Source organism: Gadus morhua, chromosome 1 (assembly GCF_902167405.1).
Source record: "Gadus morhua chromosome 1, gadMor3.0, whole genome shotgun sequence".
Classification (NCBI taxonomy): Eukaryota; Metazoa; Chordata; class Actinopteri; order Gadiformes; family Gadidae; genus Gadus; species Gadus morhua.
In genome coordinates this window covers 22502674-22515173 of record NC_044048.1, presented here as the reverse complement: position 1 = coordinate 22515173, position 12500 = coordinate 22502674, and the positions used below count along the sequence as shown (strand labels likewise).

At 49.7% G+C, this 12500-nt stretch overlaps 1 protein-coding gene across 1 annotated transcript in view; it reads right to left on the bottom strand.

The window, feature by feature from the left end:
* Positions 1-32: 32 nt before the first annotated feature.
* The window catches only part of plxna3 (plexin A3), a 46673-nt gene continuing 34205 nt past the window's right edge, over positions 33-12500 (bottom strand). The window contains exons 20-38 of the mRNA XM_030367365.1: positions 12015-12108; positions 11394-11513; positions 11020-11139; positions 10614-10757; positions 8073-8307; positions 7312-7451; positions 6555-6710; positions 6077-6177; positions 5741-5807; positions 5470-5616; positions 4936-5095; positions 4488-4591; positions 3737-3833; positions 3332-3409; positions 2987-3099; positions 2664-2833; positions 2070-2282; positions 1550-1700; positions 33-1107 (exon numbers count right to left, since the gene is read on the bottom strand). Of these exons, the coding sequence (XP_030223225.1) occupies positions 1012-1107; positions 1550-1700; positions 2070-2282; positions 2664-2833; positions 2987-3099; positions 3332-3409; positions 3737-3833; positions 4488-4591; positions 4936-5095; positions 5470-5616; positions 5741-5807; positions 6077-6177; positions 6555-6710; positions 7312-7451; positions 8073-8307; positions 10614-10757; positions 11020-11139; positions 11394-11513; positions 12015-12108 (2506 nt within the window). The 3' untranslated portion in view covers positions 33-1011. The remainder of the gene's footprint in view (positions 1108-1549; positions 1701-2069; positions 2283-2663; positions 2834-2986; positions 3100-3331; positions 3410-3736; positions 3834-4487; positions 4592-4935; positions 5096-5469; positions 5617-5740; positions 5808-6076; positions 6178-6554; positions 6711-7311; positions 7452-8072; positions 8308-10613; positions 10758-11019; positions 11140-11393; positions 11514-12014; positions 12109-12500) is intronic.

Below are 12500 nucleotides of genomic sequence, written 5' to 3'. Positions count from 1 at the left end.
TGTGTGTGTGGGGGTGGGTGTGTGTGTATGTGTGTGTGTATTCAGTTGAAGATAATAATCGAGCGTTTCTGATCACGTTTCCATGACAACGTGAGAGTGTTGGAATGTATCGGTTCTTCCTCTCCGGTCTCCACAGTCTTCAGTGGTCGGCAGTAAGTTACTAAATAGTCTGTCTGGCCAATCACAGGCCAGCGGCCATTTGGACTGACCAATGACAGGGCAGGGTTGAGGTCAGGTGGTAGGAAGAGGGGTGGGATGAAGAGAGGAGGAGGAGAGGAGGAGAGGAGATAGGAGAGGAGGAGAGGAGATAGGAGAGAGGAGAGGAGCAGAGGGGAGAGAAGAGGAGAGGGGAGTAGGAGAATAGGGATGAGGAGAGAGGAGAGGAGAGAGAAGAGGAGGAGAGGGGAGGAGGAGAGGAAGGGGAGGAGAGGAGGGAGAGGAGAGGGGGAGGAGAGGAGAGGAGAGAGGAGGGGAGTATGGCCACAGGTATAGGTCTGTTGCTAAGCATTGAGGCTCAGTGTGAATGATTGTTCAGTGTTGAGACGCTTCAACACAGAGAAACACAGAGATATAGAACTCCTTTAGAACCTCTAGAGCTCCTTGACAACTCTGTTAGAACCTCTAGAAGTCCTCCTGAACCTCAGGAGAACCTCAGGAGAACCTCAGGAGAACCTCAGGAGAACCTCAGGAGAACGAGGCTCAGACTCCAGTGCCTTCCAACCGATGAACCGCAGAAGAATCTGATTGGCTGCTCGACGTTGGATCATCCGACTCCTCCCTCAAGTCTTCAAGCCCGGTTCCCGGGGTCTCCGCGGCAACGCGGCTCCGCGGTGTTGCCATGGCAACACAAAATAAAAACAACAACAACAGGCTGTATGCTTTGATCCCGAGTGGCTGGGATCAATCGATTCCTCCATCAGTGATCAATAGTCTGACACTGCCCCTCGCTCGGCTTCACTCCTCCTCCTCCTCCTCCTCCTCCTGCTCCCTCTGCTCCTCCTGCTCCTCCCCTCAGCTGTTCCCTGACATCAGGTTGATGGCTTGCTCCAGCTTGTGTCTCAACTTGTGTTTGCGGCAGTAAGAGTCCCGGTCCAGGGCCGTCACGATCTGAAACACGGTATGACATCAGCATGACATCAGTATGACATCAGCATGACATCAGCATGACATCAGCATGACATCAGTATGACATCATCGTGACATCAGTACGGCATCATCGTGACATCAGCATGACATCAGCATGACATCAGTATGACATCAGTATGACACATCAGCATGACATCAGTATGACATCAGCATGACATCAGTATGACATCCACATGACATCAGTATGACATCAGCATGACATCAGTATGACATCAGCATGACATCAGCCTGACATCAGCATGGCATCAGTATGATATCAGCATGACATCAGCATGACATCATCGTGACATCAGTATGACATCAGTATGACATCATTATGACATCACAGACACAGCACCACATCATTATGACATCCTTATGACATCATTGATAATCCATGAGGGTAATGAGGTCAGGCTCTCACCTCCTCCTTGTACTTGTTGATGTAGAAGTAGAGCTCACTGAGCGCGCTCAGTGTGTTGAACTCGTTGCCATGGAGACGTGACTGCTCCACCAGGTAAGCGTCCATGTCCTGATCACTGATGCTGGGCAGCTTGGAGATGTCCCGGTAGTACCTACACTCACACACACACACACACACACACACACGCACACGCACACGCACACACACACACACACACACAAATACGCACAAACACGCACACACACACACGCACACACACACACACATACACACACACATACACACACACACACCAACACGCACAAACACACACACACGCACACACACACACACACACACACACACACACACACACACACACACAAACACAAACGCACGCATAAACACACAAACACATACGCAGACAGGTTAAGGTTCCGTCTGGTTCTCCAAGTAAGGTGCAGACTGGTTAAGGTGGTGCAGCCTGGTTCTCTAGGTAGGGTGGTGCAGCCTGGTTCTCCAGGTAGGGAGGTGCAGCTACCTCTCCACCCAGCTCTTGTAGTTGGGGATGTCCTTGGCGTAGAGCAGCTTGTTGGAGGGCGAGTCCTTGCCCAGACGGTGCTCGGAGGTGGAGCAGGAGTCCATGAAGGTCTGGGCCACCACCGAAAGGCAGGCGTCCGTGATGCTGCTCTTGTGGATGTCGAACACGAACTGGGGGTTCTTGATGACGTTCACCCAGAACCTCAGGGGCAGGCTGGAGGAGAGACAAGCCACAGTCAGCAGACGCTTTTATCCAAAGTGACTCAGAATAAGCACCTTGGTCAGAAGAAGGAGAACCAATATATCGCTGTGTCGGTACAGTGGTAAATGGACCGCGTTTATATAGCGCTTGATCCAAAGCGCTTTACGATATTGCCTGATATTGACCCATTCATGCACACATTCACCCAACGACGGCAGAGTTAATCATGCAGGGCGACAGCCAGCTCGTCAGGAGCAGTCGCCCCTGACTGCTCCTGACGAGCTGGCTGTCGCCTTGGCTTGTGACCGCAGGGTTGCTAGTTCGATCCCCGGCTCCTAGCCAGTCAGTCAGTCAGCTTACCAGCTGACTGACTGACTGGCCTAGACCGCTTACCAGTTGCTCTTCCAGGTGTGTCGCACGTCCGGGTCCGTGATCTGCCTCTTGTCCGCCTGTTCATCCAGGAAGTCGAACATGTACTTGATGGCCAATGGGAGCGCAGATCCACGGTGGGCGGTGCTAAACACCGTCTCAAACAGGTCGTCCACAAACTTTTGTAGCGTCCCCTAGTGGAGGAAGGAGCACACAGCACCTCATCAGAAAGGAAGTGTGTGTGTGTGTGTGTGTGTGTGTGTGTGTGTGTGTGTGTGTGTGTGTGTGTGTGTGTGTGTGTGTGTGTGTGTGTGTGTGTGTGTGTGTGTGTGTGTGTGTGTAAGTACCTTGGTGGCCAGCAGTCTGGTCAGGTAGATCTCGGACACCATCTTGCTCCCTCGGTCTCCTTCTCGCTGGTCGCTGTGCTCATGATTCTTCACCAGGTGCCACAGCTTGGTACCTACACACATACACGCACATGCACAAACACACACGCACACAAACCATCGCACACGCACACACACACACACACACAAACATTTGGTCCTTGTTAATAATGGGAGCTTTGCCTTTTGGGGGGCTAGGGTTGGGGGGTCATAAATATACATGCATTGCTAGGCGTGGGTCAGGGTTAACCCATGGGTTAGGGGCCGGCTGAACACTGGAGTGTGTGCGTGTGTGTGGGCCCCCACCTGTCTCTTGGTCGGGGGTAATCATGGGAGCTCTGGATCTCAGACTGTCAGGACTGCTCGAGGTCCGCAGCAATGACTCTGTACAGGTAAGACAGAAGACATTAGGTATACAGGTAAGACAGAAGATATACAGGTCAGACATAAAATATACAGGTAAGACAGAAGGCATTAGGGAATACAGGTAAGACAGAAGATATACAGGTCAGACAGAAGATATGCAGCTAAGACATAGGATGTTCTTTATAAATCCCAGACAGGAAGAAACTCAAACGACACTACAACCCCACACAACATATACTGGACTATATATATCTCTAGACACAACAGGAGCGGTGGAGAGGTAGAGGTCGCACCCCAGAGGGTTGAGTGGGACAGTGGGGGCGGCACCGTGTGTGTGACGCTCACCGTATCGGCTGAGGGACCGGGTGAAGGTGAAGGAGTTGGCGATGTTGTACGCCGACACCTGCTTCTGCACCAGCGCCACCAGGGAGCCATCCGTCACCTAGCAACACACCACAACATACTGGTTACCTAGCAACACGCGATTGCATCCGTTACCTAGCAACACGCCACAGTACACCCGTTAACTAGCAACACGCAACATAACCTTTGCCTGGCAACGCACAACGATGCACCCGTTACCTAGCAACACGTGATATATCAATGGCCTAGCAACACACAACGATACACCCACTACCTAGTGTGCGTGTGGGGGTGTGTACCTGGTATTGAGCAGGTGATTGAGTTTGTGTGAGTGTACGTGTGTGTGTACCCGTTAGGGAGCCAGTGAGTTTGTGTGTGTGTGTGTATGTGTATGAGTGTGTGTGTACCTGGTAGTGAACAAGTGAGTGTGAGTGTGCGTGAGTGAGTGTGAACCTGGTAGTGAGCCAGTGTGTGTGTGTGTGTGTTTGTTTGAGTGTGTGTGTACCTGGTTCTGAGCAAGTGACTGTGAGTGTGTGTGAGTGAGTGAGTGAGTGAGTGAGTGTGTGTGTACCTAGTAGTGAGCCAGTGGGTGTGTGTGTGTGTGTGTGTGTGTGTATGAGTGTGAGTGTGAATGAGTGTGTGTGTGTGTGTGTGTGTGTGTGTGTGTGTGTGTGTGTGTGTGTGTGTGTGTGTGTGTGTGTGTGTGTGTGTGTGAGTGTGTGTGAGTGTGTACCTGGTAGTGAGCCAGTGAGTTGAGTCTCTTCCAGTCGCTCTCTATCTTGGTGGTGACGTCTTCATCCTGCAGGATGATCCTGGTCAGCCTGCCCTGTCTCCACTCTACACACACACACACACACACACACACACACACACACACACACACACACACACACACACACACACACACACACACACACACACACACACACACACACACACACACACACACACACAAACACACAAATTCATTCAGAATGAATTCCTAAAACATTTATAGGTATATATATGGATGTGTTAATTTATATATGTATGTGTATGTCTTTATTTAAATTTGTGCATATATCTGTATATTTATATGTGTATATTTCTATTTATGTGTATATCTTATGGTCTAGTACCCAGGTCCATGTCTTTATTTATGTGCGTTTACATCTATTTATGTGTATATCTTGGTTTCATACCCAGGTCCATGTCGTCGGCCTGCGGCCTCTGGCTGAAGGGGATTCCTTTGTAGACCGAGTCCAGCAGCTTGTCCTTCACCTGCGTCACCGTGTCGCAGTTCAGCACCTTCACCGGCACCTCCGTCCCCGCCTCGCCCTCTGGGGGCACGCACATCAGGGTCTGGGGACATGGGACACACACATCAGGGTCTGACACACACATCAGGGTCTGGGGACATGGGACACACACATCAGGGTCTGACACACACATCAGGGTCTGGGGACATGGGACGCACACATCAGGGTCTGATACACACATCAGGGTCTGACACACACATCAGGGTCTGACACACACATCAGGGTCTGATACACACATCAGGGTCTGACACACACATCAGGGTCTGACACACACATCAGGGTCTGACACACACATCAGGGTCTGACACGCACATCAGGGTCTGACACGCACATCAGGGTCCGATACACACATCAGGTCCTGGGGACATGGGATAGTCTTGGAGTCTATAACATTATGGTATGTATCCTCTATAGTACCAGTGTCTTGTAGTCTATCTGCTGTCTGATGAGCTTGTCCTCGCTCAGCGAGTAGCGTGCCTCTCCGGTGATGGCGTCGATGGGGCCCTTCTCCATCTGCTGCTTGATGGCGCAGTACAGCATGAAGAGAGGCTCCCCCGCACACTCCTGGTAGAGACACAGGGGTTAGGATCGGCTCCAGGGGTCACTAGGTTTCTGTGTGCGTCTGTGTGTGTGTGTGTGTGTGTGTGTGTGTGTGTGTGTGTGTGTGTGTGTTTGTGTGTGTGTGTACCTTTAGGAAACGATGCAGCAGGAAAGTAAACCAGTTAGTTAGCATCTTCTCAGCAACAGACTCAGTCCTGTAGAGACACACAAACACACACGCACACACACACACACACACACAGACACACACACACACACACACACACACACACACAGACACACACACACACACACACACACACACACACACACACACACACACACACACACACACACACACACACACACACACACACAGAGACTGCATTAGTTTCGTTATGATGCCTCCAACAGTAATAGTGTAATCAGCATAGAGAACAGAGGGTCAGGGTCATGGGTCAGAGGTCAGAGGTCAGGGTCTGACCTCCTCAGCAGTAGTTTGGGGTGGTTTCGGTTCTCCAGGTTCTTCTCGATGAGGTCGGCCAGCAGCTGCTTCAGCACCACCGTAGCGTACTCCATACGGCCCTGGAGACCACAGACACGTTAGGACAGACAGACAGGTAGAGAGACAGGTAGAGAGATAGACTAACAGGTAGAGTGACAGACAGGTAGAGAGACACATATAGAGAGACTGACTGGCTGGCTGACTGACAGACTGGCTGACGGGTTGGCTGACTACCTGGTTGGTTGACTGGTTGGCTGACTGACTGGTTAGCTGACTGACTGGTTGGCTGTCTGTCTGACTGTCTGACTGGTTGGCTGACTGACTGACTGCCAGTGACATATTGGCTGGCTGAATGACTGACTGACCGACTGGTTGGCTGACTGACTGGCTGGCTGACTGGCTGGCTGACTGACTGGCTGGCTGACTGACTGACTGGCTGGCTGGCTGCAGGCTGTACCTGCAGGGCGGCCATGAGCAGCGAGGCCACGTTGCCGCGGTCCCTCATGGAGAAGGAGCGCTGCTCCTCCAGGGTGTGGATAAAGGTGAGCAGGAACACCTTGTTGTTGAGCAGCTGGGAGAACTGCCTCAGGGCCTTCTCCACGTTGGCCGGGGACTGGAGGGCGACGCCGAGCACGGGGAAACGTCACATAGGTTTAGATAATAACATACAGATATAATCTGTGGTATGGAGTGCTCGTGTATCCGAGCATGTGTGTGTGTTTGTGTGTGTGTGTGTGTGTGTGTGTGTGCGCTTGTGCATGTGTGTGAGTCTGAGTACATGTGTATGTGTGTGTCTGTGTGTGTGTGTGCATGTGCGTGTGTGTGTACATGTGTGTGTGCGCTTGCGTGTGTATGTGTGTGTGTGTGAGTGTGTGTGTGTGTGTGTGTGTGGGTGCATGCACGTGCGCGTGTGTGTACGTGTGTGAGTGAGTGTGTTTGTGTGTGTGTGTGCATGCGTGTGCTTGTGTGTGTGTGTGTACATGTGCGTGCGTGTGTACATCTGTGTGCTTGCGTGTGTGTGTTTATGTGTGTGCTTGCGTGTGTGTATGTGTGTGTTTGTGTCTCTGTGTGTGTGTGTGGGTGTATGCACGTGCGCATGTGTGTGTACGTGTGTGCTTGCGTGTGTGTGTGTGTGTGTGTGTGTGTGTGTGTGTGTGTGTGTGTGTGTGTGTGTGTGTGTGTGTGTGTGTGTGTGTGCGTGTGTGTGCCCCTACGTCCAGCTCCTTGAGCACGGGGTGCTCCTCGATCCCGGGGAACATGACCCTCATGGTGTAGGACCGGTACTCCAGGAAGGGGATCTTCACTCCGTCCATGTTGGTCAGCTCCTGGATGTCAGTCTGCAGCTCGGCGAACGCTGCAGCCCCACGCAGAGACATCAGACACATTATAGATAACACCATCATATATACACTAAGTACATTATAGATAACACCATCATATATACACTAAATACATTATAGATAACAATACACACAACACTATACACTCAATATACAACACTAGCATATATAATATATATAACACTATCATGTATACACACAACACTCATATACACTCAATATACAACACTAGCATATATAATATATAGAACACCATCAAAATACACTATAATTATAGAGTATATATAGTGTATAGTATAGTATAGATAGTATCAGGTACCCTCTTTGCACTCCAGGGCGACGCGTGACTCCAGGTTGTATAACATGTACTCTATAGTATATAGTATAATATATATATTGTATAGTACAGTATATAATATACAGTATAATGTATAGCCGTACCCTCTTTGCACTCCATAACATGTACTCTATAGTATATAGTATAATATATATATTGTATAGTACAGTATATAATATACAGTATAATGTATAGCCGTACCCTCTTTGCACTCCATAACATGTACTCTATAGTATATAGTATAATATATATATTGTATAGTACAGTATATAATATACAGTATAATGTATAGCCGTACCCTCTTTGCACTCCAGGGCGACGCGTGACTCCAGGTTGTCCATCTGCAGCTGCAGGCGCTTCAGGGTGCGGTCGGCGTCGCGCGTCTTCCTCTTGTAGGCGATGAGCACGGCGATGATGACCAGCAGCAGCAGGCCGCCGCCCCCTCCGATGCCCACGATGGCGGGCAGCGTGAGGGCGGAGTCGGAGTAGATGTGGAGGGTCCCGGGGGAGTACTCCAGACCCCCAACCAGGATCTGAGACGCACCAGGAACACTCAGTGCCTGTGTGTACGAGCACTCATCCCCTGCTTCAACTACAACACAATCATTAATCCTCTATCAATATGACATTCAATCACTCATCCTTCATCAATATTACCTTCAATGAATCATCCCCATCTTCATCAATCTCACCTTCAATCATTCATCAATATTACTATCAATCATTCATCACCTCTTTCATCTCCTCATAACTAATAGTCCCACTGCAAAGGTTAGCAGCTGTGTGTGCGTGTGCGTGTGGTGTGTGTAAGTGTGTGCGAATGCGCATGTGTATGTCTTTGTATATGTGCGTGTGTGTGATTGCGCACGGGCATGTGTAAATGTGTGTGTTTTGTGTTTGAGTGTGACAGATATCAGACCAATTACCCATAACCCCCTGCAGGTAGAATTAACGACTTTCACCTTTACAATTCTCTCTCTCTCTCTCTCTCTCTCTCTCTCTCTCTCTCTCTCTCTCTCTCTCTCTCTCTCTCTCTCTCTCTCTCTCTCTCTCTCTCTCTCTCTCTCTCTCTCTCTCTCTCTCTCTCTCTCTCTCTCTCTCTCTCTCTCTCTCTCTCTCTCTCTCTCTCCCTCCCTCCCTCCCTCCCTCCCTCCCTCCCTCCCTCCCTCCCTCCCTCTCTCTCTCTCTCTCTCTCTCTCTCTCTCTCTCTCTCTCTCTCTCTCTCTCTCTCTCTCTCTCTCTCTCTCTCTCTCTCTCTCTCTCTCTCTCTCTCTCTCTCTCTCTCTCATGGGCCTTTCTTGCATCCAGCGCAATTGACTTTCTACACTGGCGCATGTATCGTTGCTAGTTTGCAACTGGCGCAGAGCGTCCTTTTCCCTTCACCGCCACGCGTCGGTAAAGTAGGGAATCTTGTGCCCCAAGGGGTGGTTCGGCGAAAGGGGGAGGCCTGTTCTGGCGCAAACGTTCCCTGGTGCTATTTTGAAACAAAATTCCGCCACAAACCAGGAAATGGCTGGTTTAAAGTCAGTGGCGTGTTGCTCAGATGCTATTTTAAGGGGGCCTGCATAATGTTGCTTGTGCACCTCGCGCACATACTTTGCTTCTCTCATCTACCTAGCCACACATTCGTGGGAATTATTTGGGAAAGAACAGCTGATACAGCGGTAATAATTTGTACTTTTAAATCAATGCATCTGCAAACACCGTACAGCAAACACATATTTTCTTAACACAGAAATCATGTACAAGCAGGGCCGTAGCACCAAATCCTGGGCCCCTATACTATAGGTACTGATGGGCCCCCCTGCGCCAGGTTGTTGAGGGGGAGGGGGGGGGGGGGGGGGGGGGGGGGGGGGTCCGGGGCGATTGTTGACGGGGGGGGGGGGGGGGTCCGGAGCGATTGTTGACGGGGGGGGGGGGCGATTGTTGACGGGGGGGACGGGGGGGGGGACTGGCCAAAAGGTAAAAAAAAAGGGTCCCACAACTGTCCCCTTTGTCCCCGCAGTCCGACAGCCCTGTGTACAAGCCCATAACTTTTAGGATTGATGCGTATTTGATCGTGAGAATTTTTTTTTTTACCGCGAGTGATTGTGTGTGCGTCCATCTGTTTGAATACACGCAAACTAAACACATAACGCATAATACAGTCGGGGGGGACACATGCATATTAGGAACATAAGTCGATAACGATAATGCATACAATACTGGTAAGAAAATACGGATGTTAATGTTTTGCGTATATCATTAAATAGAACCACAGTTACCGCATATCATATGTGTGTGAAGTTTTCTTTGCCGACATTTATTTGAGGACTCAGTATTACTGAAGTTGTGGAAGAAAATGCTATTCCATGTGTTTGAATTAGGCAATAATATTTGGCCATAAACTGAGCTGTTTGAGGTTTAAAATTCATGTGGTCATGCATCTGTCTCATCGGAGACTGCAAACGCGCTGTCAAAATATCAACTCGTCAGATTCAAATGCACTAATGGCTCTTGAAGGGAATGGGCGACGGCACTCTCATTGGTTTATTGCACGTTACGCCCAAACCACACCTACGGGTAATTAGGCTACTTCAGACCAACCCTTTTTAGATTTGCATCAGGGGGCAAGAGTCATTTATCCGCCGGTAGAATAGCAACATCGCCATAGAACTGCCCACAAAGCTACTTGCGTTTGGCGCCTCTCACTTGTGTTTCAGACCGTTAATCTCTCTCTCTCTCTCTCTCTCTCTCTCTCTCTCTCTCTCTCTCTCTCTCTCTCTCTCTCTCTCTCTCTCTCTCTCTCCTAGGTTTGATTGACTTGATTGTTTAAGGAGGAGGCGGGGCTTGTACTAACCAGGACTCTCTGTTCCCCTGTCAGATCTGGCGAATCACAGAGGAGCTGGTTCTCTGAGACAGTTAACAGACAGGGCGTCTCTCCAATCAGGACGCTGTAGTTAAGGCGGCTGTTGCCAGGGGCGGGAGGAATCAGGTTCTTCCCCTGTAGAAAGAACACCTCATAATATTAGTATTATATTATATCATATTAGTATTAGCATTTAGTGTGGAACAAACTGGATTAAAGGACATATGTTTGCACGGGATTAAAGGGAATGTGTTTCAACTGGATTAAAGGACATGTGCTTAAAACGGATTAAAGGAGATTTGTTTAAACTGGAATAAAGGTTGAGTTTAAACCGGATCAAAGAATGTGCGTTTAAACTGTCATCAAGGACTGGTATAAACTGGAACAAAGAGATGACCTTGAGGATGATGGGGGAGCCTGGTTTGACCTCCAGGATCCCAGAGGTACCCAGGGTTTCGAAGGTCGGGTTGGGGTAGTGGGTGAAGGTCGTCGTGTTCAGCACCAGCAGAGAGGTCACCTGAAACACACAACCACTTAATAACGTGCGTGTGTGTGTGTGTGTGTGTGTGTGTGTGTGTGTGTGTGTGTGTGTGTGTGTGTGTGTGTGTGTGTGTGTGTGTGTGTGTGTGTGTGTGTGGGTGTGTCCACATGTTTGTGTAGATCCAGGTCTACGGGCGAGGAGGCGTGTCTTTGCAGAGAAAGGAGGCGTGTCCTGGCAGAGAAAGTGGGCGTGTCTTGGCAGAGAAAGGGGGCGTGTCTTGGGCCCTTTACCTGGTCCAGGATGAAGCCGAACTCGTCAGGATGCAGAGGCCCCTCCAGGGGCCCCAGCTGATCGTACAGCAGCCCCGGGGCCAGACAGGTCATCACCGAGTCGTTCAGCACCTTGCACACCTGCAACAGGTGGAGTATACACATGTATGAAGGTGGTGTACACAGGTCTAAACAGGTGGTTGTACACATGTATGAAGGTGGTGTAAACAGGTCTAAACAGGTGGTTGTACACATGTATGACGGCTGGTGTACACAGGTCTAAACAGGTGGTGTATACACATGTTTTAAGGTGGTGTACACAGGTCTAAACAGGTGGTGTATACACATGTATGAAGGTGGTGTACACAGGTCTAAACAGATGGTGTATACACATGTATGAAGGTGGTGTACACAGGTCTAAACAGGTGGTGTATACACATGTATGAAGGTGGTGTATACAGGTGTGTACAGATGGTGTATAAAGGCGGTGTATACAAGTGTTATATAAAGGTGTATACAGGTGTATACAGGTGTGTACAGGTGTTTACAGGTGTATGTAAACGTGTATACAGGTGTTATACACAGGTCTATACAGGTGTGTACAGTAATACACAGGTGCGTACATGTAGCTACATTACTTACGTTAGTTGTCTCGATTCCGTTATATTTGGCCCGGACCTTTGGTTCTTGGATGGTCAGAAGGTTGGCTCCTGTTACTGTGATGACTGTGCTTCCACTGGAGGGCAGAGACACACAGAGAGACAGGGGGTTACCGTAATGTGAAGCGCAGCTCAATGTTTGACGGTAACGTCTAGAGGTGAGGAGCAGGTATGGTTAGACAGGTAGGGTTAGACAGGTAGGGGTTAGACAGGTTGGGGTTGGACAGGTAGGGGTTAGACAACGAGGGATAGACAGGTAGGGTGAGACAAGTCGACTCAGACAGGTAGGGCAAGACAGGTAGAGGTTAGACAGGTAGGGTAAGACAGGTAGAGGTTAGACAGGTTGGGTTTGGACAGAAAGAGGTTAGACAGGTAGGGGTTAGACAGGTAGGGAAAGGCAGGTAGGGGTTAGACGTGTAGGGGTTAGACAGGTAGGGTTAGACAGGAACAGGATAGACAGGTACGGTTA